Here is a 16,385-nt window from a genome sequence, read left to right on the forward strand (position 1 = left end):
CAGTGCCAGAGGGGGCTGCTGGGGGAGCTGCTGTCCACCCTGCGCTGCTCGCCACCGCCTGCGGCAGCAGCTGCCTGCTGGTGGTTGTCGTCGCTGGTTGGGCGGCTGAAGTAGCGGCACTTTCCGTCCCCAGTTGTGGGCATTTGTCTCCTCCAGTTTGGAGCAATTGAAGATGCATGATGGTGGGGCACCAGCGCTCCCCCTACAGGCCTGTCCCGATTCCAATTTTAGCTGAGTTTCTTGAATTAATTCCACACCTGGAAGAAATCCAGTTTTATTGTACTATCAAGACCAGTTCAAATTACTTTGTTGTCCTGGAATGTGCTTTGTAGTCATTTCTGTGAAACATGTTTTTACCGTTCTGTGGTGAAATGTGGCTGATGTTTTACCCTTCTGTGGGGCTGTTTTATAGAGGGTGACGGGGGAAAACTGACTGATACGATGTGGTAGCTGTGAGACTGCTCCTCAAAGGCCTCCAACTACAGTGAATGTAATTAACCAAAGCTGTGAAATCTATCCTCTGTTTGCAATGAGGTCATGCTTCCCTTGCACTGCTCCCAGTGACTGAATGAGGCAGGAATAGACACTCGGGCAGACCAGATCCTGGGAGCCATGGATTCCTCTGATGGTCATCTTGGGCTCCAGCACTCCCCAGTGACCTTACCAAGTCTTCCTTAGACTGTACAGCAGCAGCCATAGGACACTTTTACCCAGGCTTCCCTCTTCCTCTCCCTCATTTATTTATAAATTTATTTATCTATTTTTGGCTGTATTGGGTCTTTGTTGCTGCGCACAGGCTTTCTCTAGTTGTGGCGAGCAGGGGCTACTCTTTGTTGCGGTGCGCAGGCGTCTCATTGTGGTGGCTTCTCTTGTTGCAGAGCATGGGCTCTACATGCGTGGGCTCAGTAGTTGTGGCTCGCCAGCTCTAGAGTGCAGGCTCAGTAGTTGTGGCACAGGGGCTTAGTTGCTCTGTGGCACGTGGGATCATTCCGGACCGGGGATCGAACCCTTGTCTTCTGCATTGGCAGGCGGATTCTTAACCATTGCGCCACCAGGGAAGTCCCTCTCCCTCATTTAGAGTCAGACTTGTATCGTGGCCTGATGGCTCTCCCAGCTTTCTGAGCACCTCCCTTCCCCTTTTTCTCTTACAGAGATATTTTCCCTAATAAAATCCTTGCCTATCTAATCCCACCGAGGCCTTGTGGAATTAAAGAACCTCGGCTAAAATTGGAGTCAGGACGGGACTGTAGGGGGAGCTCTTATGCCCCACCATGCATCTTCAATTACTCCAAACAGGAAGAGACAAATGCCCACATCTGGGACAGGAAGATGCCTCTACCCAACCAATGAGAAGCCACTATACTTTGGACTCCCAGCTTCCTCCAGTGGACTCTTTGGTTATCACAGCGCCTCCCAATTACACACTTTTCCATATAAAAGCAAGTTCCCTCTCGTTGTTCTCCGGATTTGCCTGTGGTCTGTTTGTACTTCAAAATTTGCAGTTTCTCTTCTTATTCCTAAATAACCTCACTTTTGCTGGCAAAATACTGGCTATTACATTATTAAAGTTGATACAGGTATCGAGCACATAAAGAGCAGAGAAGAGCAAGAGGAGGGAAAAAGAGACAGTTTGCTCTCAGCATTTGGGACTAATATTCTGGAATGACTGTCATAGATCATAATGGGCTGCAAGAGATCCTACAGGCCATGAAGTTCAAAAATTCCTTTCATGTACTGATTTTTTAAATATCTCCTCATTTTAGAGGTGAGATCCAGAGAAGGGAGACAACTTCCCAACATCACGGGACAAGTCAGTAGCAGAGCCAGGACAGGAACCCAGGTCCCCAGACTCGCAAATCATTCATGAGGGCATGCCTTGTTCCTGGCTGCATGCTAAACTCTAGTACAAAACTGGTGAGGACAATCTGAATGAAGTTCTTGCCTTCGTGGAACTTCAAAGGAGGTGTTCCAGCTGGACGTTAGAAGGCGAGTAGGAGTTTGCTAGACACCTGCAGGGAGAAGTGGGCAGTGGGAAGGGCATTCAAGGCGCTGTGTGCAAAGGAAGGCCTGAAACATCCCTGGGATTCAGAAATTACAAGTAGAGGCACCTGCCTTAAGTGGAGTGATGGGCTGGGGGGCGAGGTGACGCTTGGAGGAGGATGCACTGTCGAAGACAGCAGGGAGCTCTCTGTGGCTGGAGCGCCGACTGAGCGGCGTGGGAGCGGGAACAGAGGCAACAGGGCCGGGTAAAAAGTGTCGAGGGGCAGAGGATAGGGGAGAGCGCTACGCTGGAGTCGCGCAGAGTGGGCAACCTCTTAAATTTTACTCCTGCTGATTACCAAAAAGCAAAGGGCCTTTGCAAAATGAGAGCGCCCACCAGAGCCGGGAAGGTGCTCAGCAAACACGCGCTCTGCGGGAAGGCGAGTGAGTTCAGGCCGGCTGCCGGAGCTCGGAGAAAGGTCGCGGACTAAGTCGGTAGGGCCGGGACGGGTCCTCTAGGTCGTGTCACTCAGGAACCGGCGATACCAGGCTCCGCCCAGTCCAGCCCAGCCCTCCAGCCTCCCTGAGCCATTGGCTGCCCTCAAGGCCTTTGCTTTCAGCCAATAGTAAACGTGGCCGCAGGCTCTTCCGCCGGGGGAGGTCAAAGGTCGCCAATATGGCGGCGCCCAGGAACGGCTGAGGCGTGTAGCGGAGGATGGCGCTGGCGGCGGGAGCTCGCCTGGGGCGCCGGCTGAGCGGGCCGGGGCCGTGGCGCGGACACTGGACGGCGGCCGGGCGCTCGCGGAGCCGGCGCGAGACGGCGGAGGCCGAGGCGGACGCGCCCGTGTTCCAGTACGTGGGCGAGCGCGCGACCCGCGCCGACCGCATTTTCGTGTGGGGCTTCAGCTTCTCCGGGGCACTGGGCGTGCCCACCTTCGTGCTGCCCGGCTCCGGCCCCCAGCCCCGCGCCGGCTCGCGGCCGCGCCGCAGGATCCAGGCCGTGCCCTACCGCCTGGAGCTGGACCAAAAGGTGAGGACTTCGGCTCCCTCCATTTCTCCCTCCGTGCTGGCCTCCGGTCTCGGCCGCGCCTCCCGAGGCACTCGGCCCTCTCGGAGAGGTTGGCGACGCTGGGTGGCCAAACTTCGGAGAGCACGACCCTCGAGCGGGCTGCCGGAGGGGAGTGCGTTAGGGCGCTGCCAGCATGTACCGAGTGGCCGAAACGTGCCAGGTGTTGCGTCCGGCCCGCGTCATTCGGGAGTTTGGGTTGTTGCCACAGTTACGCGGGAGGAAAGGGAGGCTCGGAGAAGTTATGAGACAGGCCCACGGCCCCCCAGCTGGCAGGTGTTCGTACTTTGGGATTCGCCTTCGGGCCAATCAGACCCCAGAAGTTCTGCTGTTAGGAAAGCCGACTTCAAAAGGTCAGAGAAAGCGTGGGCCGGCTGGGGTCGGTGAACAATTCGGAAAGAAAATGTTAACTGGAGCAGTAACAGGAATGAGAGGAAGGATGAAAGGTCTAAACACACTGGAATGGTTGTACAGGAGTCCCCTGAGTTGACTCAGATTTGAAACGATGCAGCAAAGAACAGCTACCGGAGGGCGGCTTATCTCGGCAGCTAACATCCAGAAAAGCAAAAACGGATGTTTAGGATAGGTTCTTGCTTGGAGTGGTTGTGGACGTCTTGGTGGGTGGTGAAAAAGAAGCAGATTTGACCAGTTTGGCTTCTGACTTCTCTGTCAAGGATAACAAATGATCTTTTGCCCTAAAAGGGGAGATAGAGAGAGCCAGGGAATTAAAGCTCCAGAGGAATGAAAAGTTGGCTTTGATTTCTTAATATTGAGTTGTGAGAGTTATTTATGTATTCTGGATATAGGTACTTTACCACACATATGATGTGCAAATGTTCTCTGCCAGTCCATGGATTTTCTTTTTATTTTTTAAATAGTGTCATTTGGAGAGAAAAAGTTTTTAATTTTAATGAAGTTCAGTTGATCAGTTTTTCTGCTGTGGATTATGCTTTTGGTATATCTAAGAAATCTTTGCCTAACCCAAGATCACAAAGATAGTTTTCCTCTGTTTTTGTCTGGGAACTTCATAGTTTGAGTTCTCATATTTATGTCTATGAGACAGTCATTTGAATTGATTTTTGTGTATGGTGTGGGATAAGGGGCTTTTTGGATGTGGCTATCCAATTGTCCTATCACTAGTTGAAAACACTATCCTTTATTAAATAGTCTTGACACCTTTGTGAAAATCGGTTGATGGTAAATGTAAGGCTTTATTTCTGAACTCTCAGTGCTGTTCCATTGATCTATAGGTTTATTCTTATGCTAAAATTATACTCTCTTGATTACTGTAGCTTTATAATTGGGCTTTTTAAAATTTTTATTTATTTATTTATTTATTAACTTTCATTTATTTATTTTTGCTGTGTTGGGTCTTCGTTTCTGTGCGAGGGCTTTCTCTAGTTGTGGCAAGCGGGGGCCACTCTTCATCGCGGTGCGCGGGCCTCTCACCATCGTGGCCTCTCTTGTTGCGGAGCACAGGCTCCAGACGCGCAGGCTCAGTAGTTGTGGCTCACGGGCCTAGTTGCTCCGTGGCATGTGGGATCCTTCCAGACCAGGGCTCGAACCCGTGTCCCCTGCATTAGCAGGCAGACTCTCAACCACTGCGCCACCAGGGAAGCCCCTATAATTGCTTTTTAAATTGGGAGATGTTAAGCTTTGGCTCTTCTGGGTCTTTTGCTTTTCCATACAAATTTTAATATTAGCTTGTCAATTTCTGCAAAACTATCTGCTGGGATTTTGGTAGTGATTACACTGAATCTGTAGATCAATTTGGGCACAAGTGCCATCTAAGTAATTTTAAGTCTTTCAATCTATAAACATGAAATGTCTCCCCATTTACTTGGGTCTTTAATTTCTTTCAACTATGTTTTTGTAGTTTTCAGTATGCAAGTCTTGCATGTCTTTTGTTAAATTTATTCCTAAGTGTTTTTTTCTTTTTGATGTTCTTTTGAATAGAATTGTATTCTTAAGTTCATTTTTGGAGCGTTAATTGCTTTTACATAGTAATACAATTGGTTTTTGTATATTGACTTAATATTTTGTGACTTTACTGAACTTCCTTATTAGTTATATAGATTTTTGTGTATTCCTTAGGGTTTTATACATACAGGATCATATTGTCTGGTTGTCTTGTGAATAAAGACGGTTTTACATCTTCATTTCCAATTTGAAACTTTTGATTTCTTTTTCTTACCTGACTGCATTGGATAGAACCTTCAGTGTAGCAGTGGATTGAAGTGACATCCTTGCCTTGTTCCTGATATTAGGGAGATAGTATTCAGTCTTTCATCTATAATTATGACATTAGCTATAAGTTTTTCATAGATACCTTTTGTCAAGTTGAGGAAGTTCCCTTTTTGTCCTGCTTTGTTCAGAGTTTTTCTTTTCTTTTTCTTTTTAAAAAAAATCATGACTAGGGATTAGATTTTTGTCAAACACTTTTTCTGTGTCTGTTTCTGTGATCATGTATTTTTTGTCTCTTATTCTATTAATTGGATATATTACATTAACTGATCTTTGGATATTAAACCAGCCTTGCATTCCTAGGATAAATTCCACTCGATTGTGGTGAATAATCCCTTTTGTACATTGCTGGATTTGGTTGCTAATATTTTGTTAAGGACTTTGTTGTTTTTTTCTTGTGATGTTCTCCTTCTCTGCTTATGGTATCAGGGTATTACTGGCCTCATAAAATGAGTTTCTGGAAAGGTTTGTAAAGAATTGGTATTCTTTTTTTTTTTTTTTTTTTAATTAATTAATTAATTAATTTATTTTTGGTTGTGCTGGGTCTTAATTTCTGTGCGAGGGCTTTCTCTAGTGTGGCAAGTGGGGACCACTCTTCATCGCGGTGCGCGGGCCTCTCGCTATCGCGGCCTCTCTTGTTGCGGAGCACAGGCTCCAGACACGCAGGCTCAGTAGTTGTGGCTCACGGGCCCAGTCGCTCCGTGGCATGTGGGATCTTCCCATACCAGGGCTCGAACCCGTGTCCCCTGCATTAGCAGGCAGACTCTCAACCACTGAGCCACCAGGGAAGCCCGGTATTCTTGTTTTAATGTTTGGTAGAGTTCACCAGTGAAGTAAGTCATCTGGACCTGGGCTTTTCTTTATAGAAAGAGTTTTTTTTTTATTACTAATTCAATATTTAAAAACTTGTTACAGGTATATTAAATTTTTTATTTCTTCTTGAGACAGCTTTGGTACTTTGTGTCTTTCTGAGAATTTGTTTGTTTTGTGCCGGTTATCTAATTCGTTGGCATAAAGTTGTTGATAGTATTCGCTTATAATCTAAATTTCTGTAGGGTTGGCAGGTTGGTGATGTCCCCTCTTTCATTGCTGATTTTGGTAATTTATATTTTCTCTCTTTTTACCTTGGTCAGTCTAGCTAAAGATTTGTCAGCTTTGTTAATCTTTTGAAAGAACCAACATTTAGTTTAATTCAGTTTTTGGTATTGTTTTCCTGTTTTCTGTTTCATTGATTTCCAGTTGAATTTTTATAATTTTATCCCTCTGCTTGCTTTGGGTTTAGTTTGCTTTTCTTTTCTAGTTTCTTTTGCTGGAAGGTTAGGCTATTGTTGAGGTCTTTCTTCTTTTGTAATGTAGGTGTTTATAGCTATAATTTTTTCTTTAAACACTGTTTAGCTGCAGCCCATAAATTCTGTTATGTTGTATTTTGATCTTTATTCACCTTATTTTGCGATTTCCTATGTGATTACTTCTTTGACCCATGAGTTATTTGGAAGTGCTTAATTTCCAGGTATTTATGTTTTCCCTAATTTCTTTATTCATTGATATCCAATTTAATTCTGTTGTGGTTATAGAACATACTTTAATTTCAGTCCTTTTAAATGTATTGTGACTTTGTTTTATAGCCTAGCATATGGTCTCTCCTGGAGAATGTTCCATGTGTGTTTGAAAAGTATGTGTATTCTGTTGTTTGGGTGGAGTGTTCTATAGATGTCAAGGTCAAGTTGGTTGATAGCTTCTTGGTTAACCTGTTGTTTGCTCCAGCTGTTATCCACCAGTATCTAGGCAACTGCAGTGTTCATCATTGGTCTCTGACAGTTTTCAACAAACATCCCTGGGGAAAAGGCTGTTTACCCTGGATGATAGATACCTGGGTCAGATCAGATAAATAGAGCCTCGTGCTTGGGGTCTTACAGGGAACCACTAGATAGATCAAATGAGAATTCCCTGGGAATGGGGCTTTGAAATTTCTCCAATCCCATTTTGTCTCCTCCAATGGCTTCCAGACTGCTGGTTTTCACTATAATTGTGAGCTGTTGGTTTTCAGGACCTGAGAAGAGGTGGATGGGAATAGGTCAAGTTAAAATGCTGCAAAGCTTGCTGTTCTGAGATTCAGCTGCTTTTCTTAAGTAATATTCCCCAGATTGCTTTAAGTCCTTGGTTAATTTCCAGAGTTCTGAAAGAATTGTTTCTGAGAATGTTTGCCAGTGTTCTTATTGCTCCACCATTTTCACTGATGTCCCTAAATCCATGTCCTTTTTTTTTTTAAATTGAACTATAGTAGATTTACAATGTTGTGTTAATTACTGCTGTACAGCACAAAGTGGCTCAGTTATACATATATATCCTTTTTTAAAAAAATAAAGTTATTTATTTTGTTTATTTTTGGGTGTGTTGTTTGTCTTCGTTGCCGCGTGCAGGCTTTCTCTAGTGTCAAGCAGGGGCTGCTCTTCGTCCCGGTGTGCGGACTTCTCACTGCGGTGGCTTCTCTTGCTGTGGAGCACGGGCTCTAGGCCCGCGGGCTTCAGTAGTTTTGGCTCACGGGTTACAGAGCGCAGGCTCAGTATTTGTGGCGCATGGGCTTAGTTGCTCCGTGGCATGTGGGATCTTCCTGGACCAGGGCTCGAACCCATGTCCCCAGCATGGGCAGGTGGATTCTTAACCACTGTGCCACCAGGGAAGCCCCTATATTCTTTTTCATATTTTTTTCCATTATGGTTTATCACAGGATATTGAAGATAGTTCCTTGTGCTATACAGTAGGACCTTGTTGTTTATTCATCCTGTATATACTAGTTTGCATTTACTAATCCTAAACTCCCAATCCTTCCCTCCCCAACCCCCCAACTGGCAACAACAAATCTGTTCTCTATGTCTGTGAGTCTGTTTCTTTTTCCTAGATAAGTTCATTTGTGTCATATTTTAGAGTTCATATATAAGTGATATCATATGGTATTTGTCTTTCTCTTTCTGACTTACTTTGCTTAGTATGATAATCTCAAGGTCTGTCCATGTTGCTGCAAATGGCATTATTTCACTCTTTTTTATGGTTAAGAATATTCCATTGTGTATATTTACCACATCTTCTTTATCCATTCATTTGTTGATGGACATTTAGGTTGTTTCCATGTCTTGGCTATTGTGAATAGTGCTGCTGTGAACATAGGGATGCATGTATCTTTTCAAATTATAGTTTTGTCTGGGTATATGCCCAGAAGTGGGATTGCTGGATCATATGGCAACTCTATTTTTAGTTTTTTTTGAGGAACCTTCATACTGTTTTCCATAATGGCTGCACCAATTTACATTCCCACCAACAGTATAAGAGGGTTCCCTTTTCTCCACACCCTCTCCAACATCTATCATTTGTAGACTCTTTAATGATAGCCATTCTGCCATTCTGACCAGTGTGACCTCATTGTATCAATAGTTTAAATTTGCATTTCTCTAATAATTAGCGACGATGAGCATCTTTTCATGTGCTCATTGGCCATCTGTATGTCTTCTTTGGAGAAATGTCTGTTTAGGGCTTCTGCCTATTTTTTGATTGTCGATCCATGTCCTTTTTTTTTTTTTTGCGGTACACGGGCCTCTCACCATTGTGGCCTCCCCCGTTGCGGAGCACAGGCTCCGGACGCGCAGGCTCAACGGCCATGGCTCACGGGCCCAGCCGCTCCACGGCATGTGGGATCTTCCCTGACCGGGGCACGAACCCATGTCCCCTGCATCGGCAGGCGGACTCTCAACCACTGCGCCACCAGGGAAGCCCCCATGTCCTTTTTTTTAAAATTAATTAATTTATTTTTTATTTTTGGCTGTGTTGAGTCTTTGTTGCTGCACGTGGGCTTTCTCTAGTTGCAGTGAGCGGGGGCTACTCTTCGTTGCAGTGTGTAGGCTTCTCATTGCGGTGGCTTCTCTTGTTGGGGAGCACGGGCTCTAGGCGCATGGGCTTCAGTAGTTGTGCTTCGCGGGTTCTAGAGCGCAGGCTCAGTAGTTATGGCACACGGGCTTAGTTGCTCCACGGCATGTGGGATCTTCCCGGACCAGGGCTTGAACCCGTGTCCCCTGCATTGGCAGGCGGATTCTTAACCACTGCGCCACCAGGGAAGCACCATGTCCTTTTAATGTAATTACTAACATGGTTGGATTGCATCTGCCATTTTGCTATTTGTTTCTGTATGTCTTTTTTGTTTATCGATTTTTCCTTTGCTGCCTTCTTTTGTGTTAAATAGGTATTTTTCTTTTGGACCCTTTAAATTCCTTTGTCAGGTGTTTTAATATGTTTTTTGAGTTTTTGTTTTTTTAGTGGTTGGTCTTCGGATTATAATATATAATTTATCATAATCTATTTTAGGTTAATAGTGACCTAATTCTGAAAGACTATAGCAACTTTGTTGCAACATAGCCCCATTTCCTCTTCTCTCCTTTGTGTGGTTATTGTGATATATATTACATCTTTATACGTTTTAAGCCCAACAGTACAATTTTATAATTATTACCTTATGCAGTTTTCTTTTTTTTTTTTTTTTTTTTTTTTGCGGTACGCGGTCCTCTCACTGTTGTGGCCTCTCCCGCTGCGGAGCACAGGCTCCGGACCCGCAGGCTCAGCGGCCACGGTTCACGGGCCTAGCTGCTCTGTGGCATGTGGGATCTTCCCAGACCAGGGCTCAAACCCGTGCCCCCTGCATTGGCAGGTGGATTCTTAACCACTGCACCACCAGGGAAGCCCTCTTAGTACTTCTTAAAGCAGGTCTGCTAGCAGTGAATTCTCTCAGTCTTTGGGAATGTCTTTATTTCATCTGCATATTTTTTTTTTTTTTTTTTTTTTTTTTTTTTTTTTTTTTTTCTTTTTGCGGTATGCGGGCCTCTCACTGTTGTGGCCTCTCCCGTTGCGGAGCACAGGCTCCGGATGCGCAGGCCCAGCGGCCATGGCTCACGGGCCCAGCCGCTCCGCGGCATATGGGATCCTCCCAGACCGGGGCACGAACCCGTATCCCCTGCATCGGCAGGCAGACTCTCAACCACTGCGCCACCAGGGAGGCCCTGCATATTTTTTTTAAATGATAGTTTTGCTGGATATAGAATTCTTGGTTGACAGTTTTTGTCCTTCAGCACTTTGAGTGTGTCCTTCTACTCTGGTCTCCATTGTTTCTAATGAGAAGTTAACTGTTAATCTTATTGTTGTTCCCTTGTACTTGATGAATCCATTTTCTTTTGATGCTTTCAAAAATTTCTCTTTGTATTTCAAAAGTTTAACTGTGATTTGTTGAGCAAGTTTTATCTATGAGACTTATGGGTTTTTTAATAAAATTTGGTAAGTTTTCTGCCGTTACTTGAGTATTTTTTTCTGCCTCTTTCTTTCTCTCTTGCCCTTTTGGAACTCTTGTTATGTAGGTGTTGATATACTTGATGTTATGTTTCAGGTCTCTGAGGCACTGTTCTTTTTTTTCCCAGTGTTTCTTTTTTTCCCTGTTCTTCAGAATGAATAATTTCTATTGATTTTTTTTTCAGCTTAACGGATTCTTTCTTCTGCCATCTCAAATCTGCTGTTGAGCCTATATAGTGAATTTTAAAATTTGGTTAGTATACTTTACAACCCTAGAATTTCCATTTAGGCTTTTAATGTTTTTATTTCTGTTTTCAGAGTCCATATTTGTTGGGCCATTGTTGTCATATTTTTCTTTAGTTCTTTAAATATGGTTTTAAAATATTCTTTGAACGATAGTTCAAACAATAGTTCACAAATCCAACATCTTGGTCCACTTAGTTACTCTTGGCTGCTTTCCTCCCTCAATATAGGTCACACTTTCTTGTTTCTTTGCATGTCTTGTACTTGTTTATTGAAAACTGGGCTCTTGGATATAACAACTTTGGATTCTGATATTATCAGAGTTCTTTGTTTTTGTTTTTTTTGGAGGTGGGGTAACTTTTCTGTAATTTAGGGAGTTAGTCTCCCCTGCTCTGCGTGGCCACTGACACCAGTGTCTTTGCTTGGGGTTTTTGTTTTGTTCCCCGTCCTAGCTCCCTTCCCCTCCCCGCACTGCCTTTTTTTTTTTTAAGCCGGGTTTCTTCAGGGTTGCCCCTTATCTGCATACCTTTGTGGTCAGCCAGTGAGTTGGGCAGAGGCTGTGCTCAGACACCTTGAGCTTATAAGGTTTCTCTCCTTCACTTTTGATTCTGTGTGTGGTTTGGGGACCACATTGAGAGTTCAGCCTGATCTCAAGTCTGCCTCAACTTTTCTTTCCGCTGGGAGCTCCTATGTGCAGTTTCCCAGTCAGCCATGCTTGTGTGGAGAGCCTTCCATGGCTCTCTCATTTCTAGGATCTTCCCATTAAATTTCTGGCTGGTCTGCCTCCCCTCTTACCCTAGTCAGGATTGCAACCTCAGGCTCGCTGAGTGGTGGATCTTCCTTGTTTATTTCCTGCTCAGTTTGCTGTGGAGCATGACTTTTCACCCTCTACCCCAAATTAAGTTTGTCCTTTCTGGTAACAAAGCTGATAGTTTTCATGGCCAGCTCTGCCCTTTTCTAACTTCTGTGCTGCCTGAGCTGGGGTAGATGGAGCAGCCCAGGACAGGAGGTCTACAAACCCCTGATATTCTTGCCTGTAGTTCTAGCATCCCTTCATGAGTAACTTCTTGATTTATTTGCCTTTGATTGACTTCTGGAGCCCTGAAATGGTTGTGAGTTTGTTTTTTGCAGTTTTCTCCAGTTTTATACTTGTTGTTTGGGGAGAGATTCACTAACCTCTTCACACCACCATAGTTGGAAAGTCCCCTTCTGGCATATTATTATAAAAAACATTGCTTAATGCTGACTCTGTGTCAGGTATTGTTCAAAGCCTTTTCACATATTAGCAGATTTAATAATACAGTAGGTGCTTCCTAAATATTTGTTGAATGTTGAGTAAACAAATGAGAATAATCGTAGTGTGCTGGGCATCAGTTTTGGACTCACTTTTTTTATGTTTCCTGCTGTGTGGTCAGGGGCTGGCTCCTCCCTCCCCAGTGGGTCATTTCTGTGGAGGTGGAGCCATTCCAGAAGGCCGGAGAACTGAGGGGTTTTTTTGGTTTGTTTGTTTGTTTTTTTCCTAATACAAGTGTACATGTATGTACCTTCCATGTGAATGTTACGAGGGAAAATGTCACAAGACAGAAGGAGGGATATATAACTTTTAGATAACTTGATTAAACAAGTCATCAAATTTAAAAGAAGTATTTAGTTGGCTTTCTTCAAGAAATCCTGGAGTTGGGCTTCCCTGGTGGCGCTGTGGTTCAGAATCTGCCTGCCAATGCAGGGGACATGGGTTCGAGCCCTGGTCTGGGAAGATCCCACATGCCACGGAGCAACTAAGCCCGTGCGCCACAGCTACTGAGCCTGTGCTCTAGAGTCCTCAAGCCACAAATACTGAAGCCCGCGTGCTCTAGAGCCCGTGCTCCCCGACAAGAGAAGCCACCGCAATGAAAAGCCTGCGCACCACAGCGAAGAGTAGCCCCCGCTCACCGCAACTAAAGAAAGTCTGCGTAGCAACAAAGAACCAATGCAGCCATAAATAAATAAATAAATATTAAAAAAAAAAAGAAATGCTGGAGTTAAAAAAAAAAAGAAAAATCACACGTTTGTTCATTATTGGTGGAAAGCTGGCATTTTCATGAGGATTAGGTTAGATTTACATGTAGTCTCTGAGGTTGACTACATAGGCCTTTGGTAAACTGTAAACAACCAAGAGATGGTGGGGAATCATCAGGGTGACCATGTAATTTGTCATCATTTGCTTGAGAGTGAACCTTGGGACATCAGGTGTAAACCAGGACTGCCTCAGGACACTCTGGGTATTATGGAAAGGGGATTGACCCTAAAACCAGGCTGCCTTTGGTTTGCTTCCAGCCCCACTGAAGCCTCAGTTTCCTCATCTGATCAGTGAATGTGGGGATTGATAACAGTGTGGGTAAAAACACCCAGCAAACACACTGGCCCTGTTGATGCGTTATATTCACGGTAGCTGTAATACTAATTCTTCTTCATGGCAGTGGTGGTTTGAGAGTATAACAGTGTAGCATAAGGGTTAAGAACATGCACTCTGCAATCAGACAGCTTCCACTTACTAGCTGTGAGACTGTATTAGGCAAGCTACTTAATCTTCTAGGAGCCTTGATTTCCTTATCTACCAAATACTACTTCTACCACCACCAATAATAATAAATACTTCATATAGTTCTTACATTAAGTCAGGTACTGTTTAAGTTTTTTTTAAGAAAATATTTATTTATTTATCTATTTGGCTGCACTGGGTCTCAGTTTTGGCATGCGGGATCTTCACTGCAGTGTGTGGGATCTTTGTTGCGGCATGTGGGATCTAGTTCTCTGACCAGGGCTCGAACCCGGGCCCTCTGCATTGGGAACACTGAGTCTTAGCCACTGGATCACCAGGGAAGTCCCTACTTTAAGGGTTTTAACTATGTTAACTCATTTAGTCCTCACAGCTACCCAATAAGAGAGACACTGTTATTATCTCTGTTTTAAATAGAGGGAAACAGACACAGAAGTTAAGCAGTCTATCTCAGGTCACACAGCTGGTAAGGGTCTACCAGTTGTAAACCCTGCGGTCTTGCCAAGATTCAAAATGAGGTAGTCTTCAACTTAACTACTCTGTGAGACTGTGTCTTGGCGAATGGGGATGATTTGATACTTAGACCATTGGGTGATTGTGAAGATTAAACGAGATAGTACATATCAAGCCCTTAACACATAGTAAACGTCCAATAAATGTTAGTTGCTATAGTAATAGTATGTGTTCTTGGAATGGATAAGCAACCTGTCATTTATTGCTGGGAAAACTTGATGTCACAAATCAGTCAATGCTTTATGGGAATTTTTTTTCAGATTTCATCTGTTGCCTGTGGTTATGGATTCACATTGCTGTCCTCTAAAACCAAGGATGTTACGAAAGTTTGGGGTATGGGGCTCAACAAAGATTCTCAGCTTGGATTTCACAGGAGCCGGAAAGATAAAAGTGAGCGTTCTTACCTTGGTTTCTCTCTGCTGTGATTGGTCTGAAAAAGCACCCTTTGATTTTTTTTTTAATGTATTTATTTAATTTATTTATTTTTGGCTGCGTTGGGTCTTCATTGTTGTGTGAGGGCTTTCTCTAGTTGCGGTGAGTGGGGGCTACTTTTCGTTGAGTTGCGACGGCTTCTCATTGCAGTGGCTTCTCATGTTGCAGAGCACGGGCTCTAGGCGCCCGGGCTTCAGGAGTTGTGGCTTGCGGGCTCTGGAGTGCAGGCTCAGTAGCTGTGGCGCACGGGCTTAGTTGCTCCACGGCATGTGGGATCTTCCCGAACCAGGGCTTGAACCCATGTCCCCTGCATTCATTGGCAGGCGGATTCTTAACCACTGTGCCACCAGGGAAGCCCCACCCTTTGATTTTTAAGAATATGATTTCATAAACCAAACCATAACAACAGAATAGATGGAGTCTTTAAAGGGATGTTGTTTGAAACCATCTCGATGGGGTTATTTTTTAGCTTGTTTGGTAGTAACATTGAACCTTTAGGCAAAGGGGCATTTGCTGGTAAGTAAAGGTGTTCTCTTTTTTTTAACTTATTTTATTTATTTATTTATTTATTTGGTTGTGCCGGGTCTTAGTTGCGGCAGGTCGGCTCCTTGCGGGTTGAGGGCTCCTTGTGGCATGTGAACTCTTTTAGTTGCAGCATGCATGTGGGATCTAGTTCCCTGACCAGGGATCGAACCTGGGCCCCTGCATTGGGAGCGTGGAGTCTTAACCACTGTGCCACCAGGGAAGTCCCAGTAAAGGTGTTCTTTTTTGGCCCCAAAGAGATGACCTTTCTTTCCTAGCATGGAGATCACTTGAAATATTCTACAGTGCCTCGAATATGGTCTAGGGAAAAAATTCAGTGACATTTTTAAGATGGAGATTTGATTCCAAATATTTGAAACTTGAATTGTAAAAATGTTAGAAATGATTTATAATGACATTTTAAAAAGTAGATGCTAGCCATCAATATAAGTACAATAAGAAACATTTTTTAAAATAAAGGGGAAATTACCCAGAAATATACTGGACAGGACTTTTCCCCCCCCTTTTTTCCTGTTCCCCATTCATATGCAAATATGTTAAAAATGTAATTGATTACCACATATGTTTTGTTTTCTGCCTTTTTTCACTTAATTTTATATCAGTATTTTATAAATTAGTATTGAAGTCTTTGTTTGCTGTGTAAGACGTCACATTACATTTTTTTATACCTTTTATTATATACAGAAATGGGCAGAAAAGTATAAGGCATCCCATGTACTGCCATCAGCTCCAGCAATCATCAACTCATGCCAGTCATGTTTTATTCATTTCCCCCACCGTCCCCTTCAACAAATTTGAAGCAAATCCTAACATTATTGATTTTTTCTTAAATATTTCAGTACATATCTAAAAAAATTAAGGACTATTAAAAAAACAAACACAACATCATTATCACACCTAAAAATAAAAAAATAATCTTTTTATTTTTTTTTAAAGATTTTTTTGACATGGACCATTTTTTTCTTTTTTTATATAAATTTATGTATTTATTTTTGGCTGCGTTGGGTCTTTGTTGCTGCGCACAGGCTTCCTCTAGTTGTGGTGAGCGGGGACTACTCTTCGTTACGGTGTGAGGGCTTCTCATTGTGGTGGCTTCTCTTGTTGCGGAGCACAGGCTCTAGGCGCGCGGGCTCAGTAGTTGTGGCGCACGGGCTTAGTTGCTCTGCAGCATGTGGGATCTTCCTGAACCAGGGCTTGAACCCGTGTCCCCTGCATTGGCAGGCTGATTCTTAACCACTGTGCCACCAGGGAAGTCCCAATATAATCTTTTAATATCAGATATCCAGTGTTTATTTTATTTTATTTTATTTTTAACTTTTTTCTTTTTTTGGCTGTGCTGCGCGGCTTGCAGGATCTCAGTTACCCAACCAGGGATTGAACCTGGGCTACAGCAGTGAAAGTGCCAAATCCTAACCACTAGACTACCAGGGAACTCCCCTCCAGTTTTATAAATTGCTAGTTGTCTCCTGAATGTCATTAGGTTTTTATTTTATTTTAAAA

At 43.7% G+C, this 16,385-nt stretch overlaps 1 protein-coding gene across 3 annotated transcripts in view; it reads left to right on the forward strand.

Annotated features, from left to right (window-relative positions):
• The first annotated feature begins 2,627 nt into the window (after positions 1–2,627).
• The window catches only part of RCC1L (RCC1 like), a 41,915-nt gene continuing 28,157 nt past the window's right edge, over positions 2,628–16,385 (forward strand). The window contains exons 1-2 of one of the 3 annotated variants that reach the window (XM_082645859.1): positions 2,628–3,010; positions 14,171–14,300. In XM_082645859.1, coding sequence (XP_082501985.1) covers positions 2,696–3,010; positions 14,171–14,300 — 445 coding nt within the window. In that variant the 5' untranslated portion in view covers positions 2,628–2,695. The remainder of the gene's footprint in view (positions 3,011–14,170; positions 14,301–16,385) is intronic. The other 2 variants (XM_082645857.1, XM_082645858.1) reach the window with 2 other exon arrangements.

The sequence above is a fragment of the Mesoplodon mirus genome (assembly GCF_964341445.2).
Source record: "Mesoplodon mirus genome assembly, chromosome: 15".
Lineage (NCBI taxonomy): Eukaryota > Metazoa > Chordata > Mammalia > Artiodactyla > Ziphiidae > Mesoplodon > Mesoplodon mirus.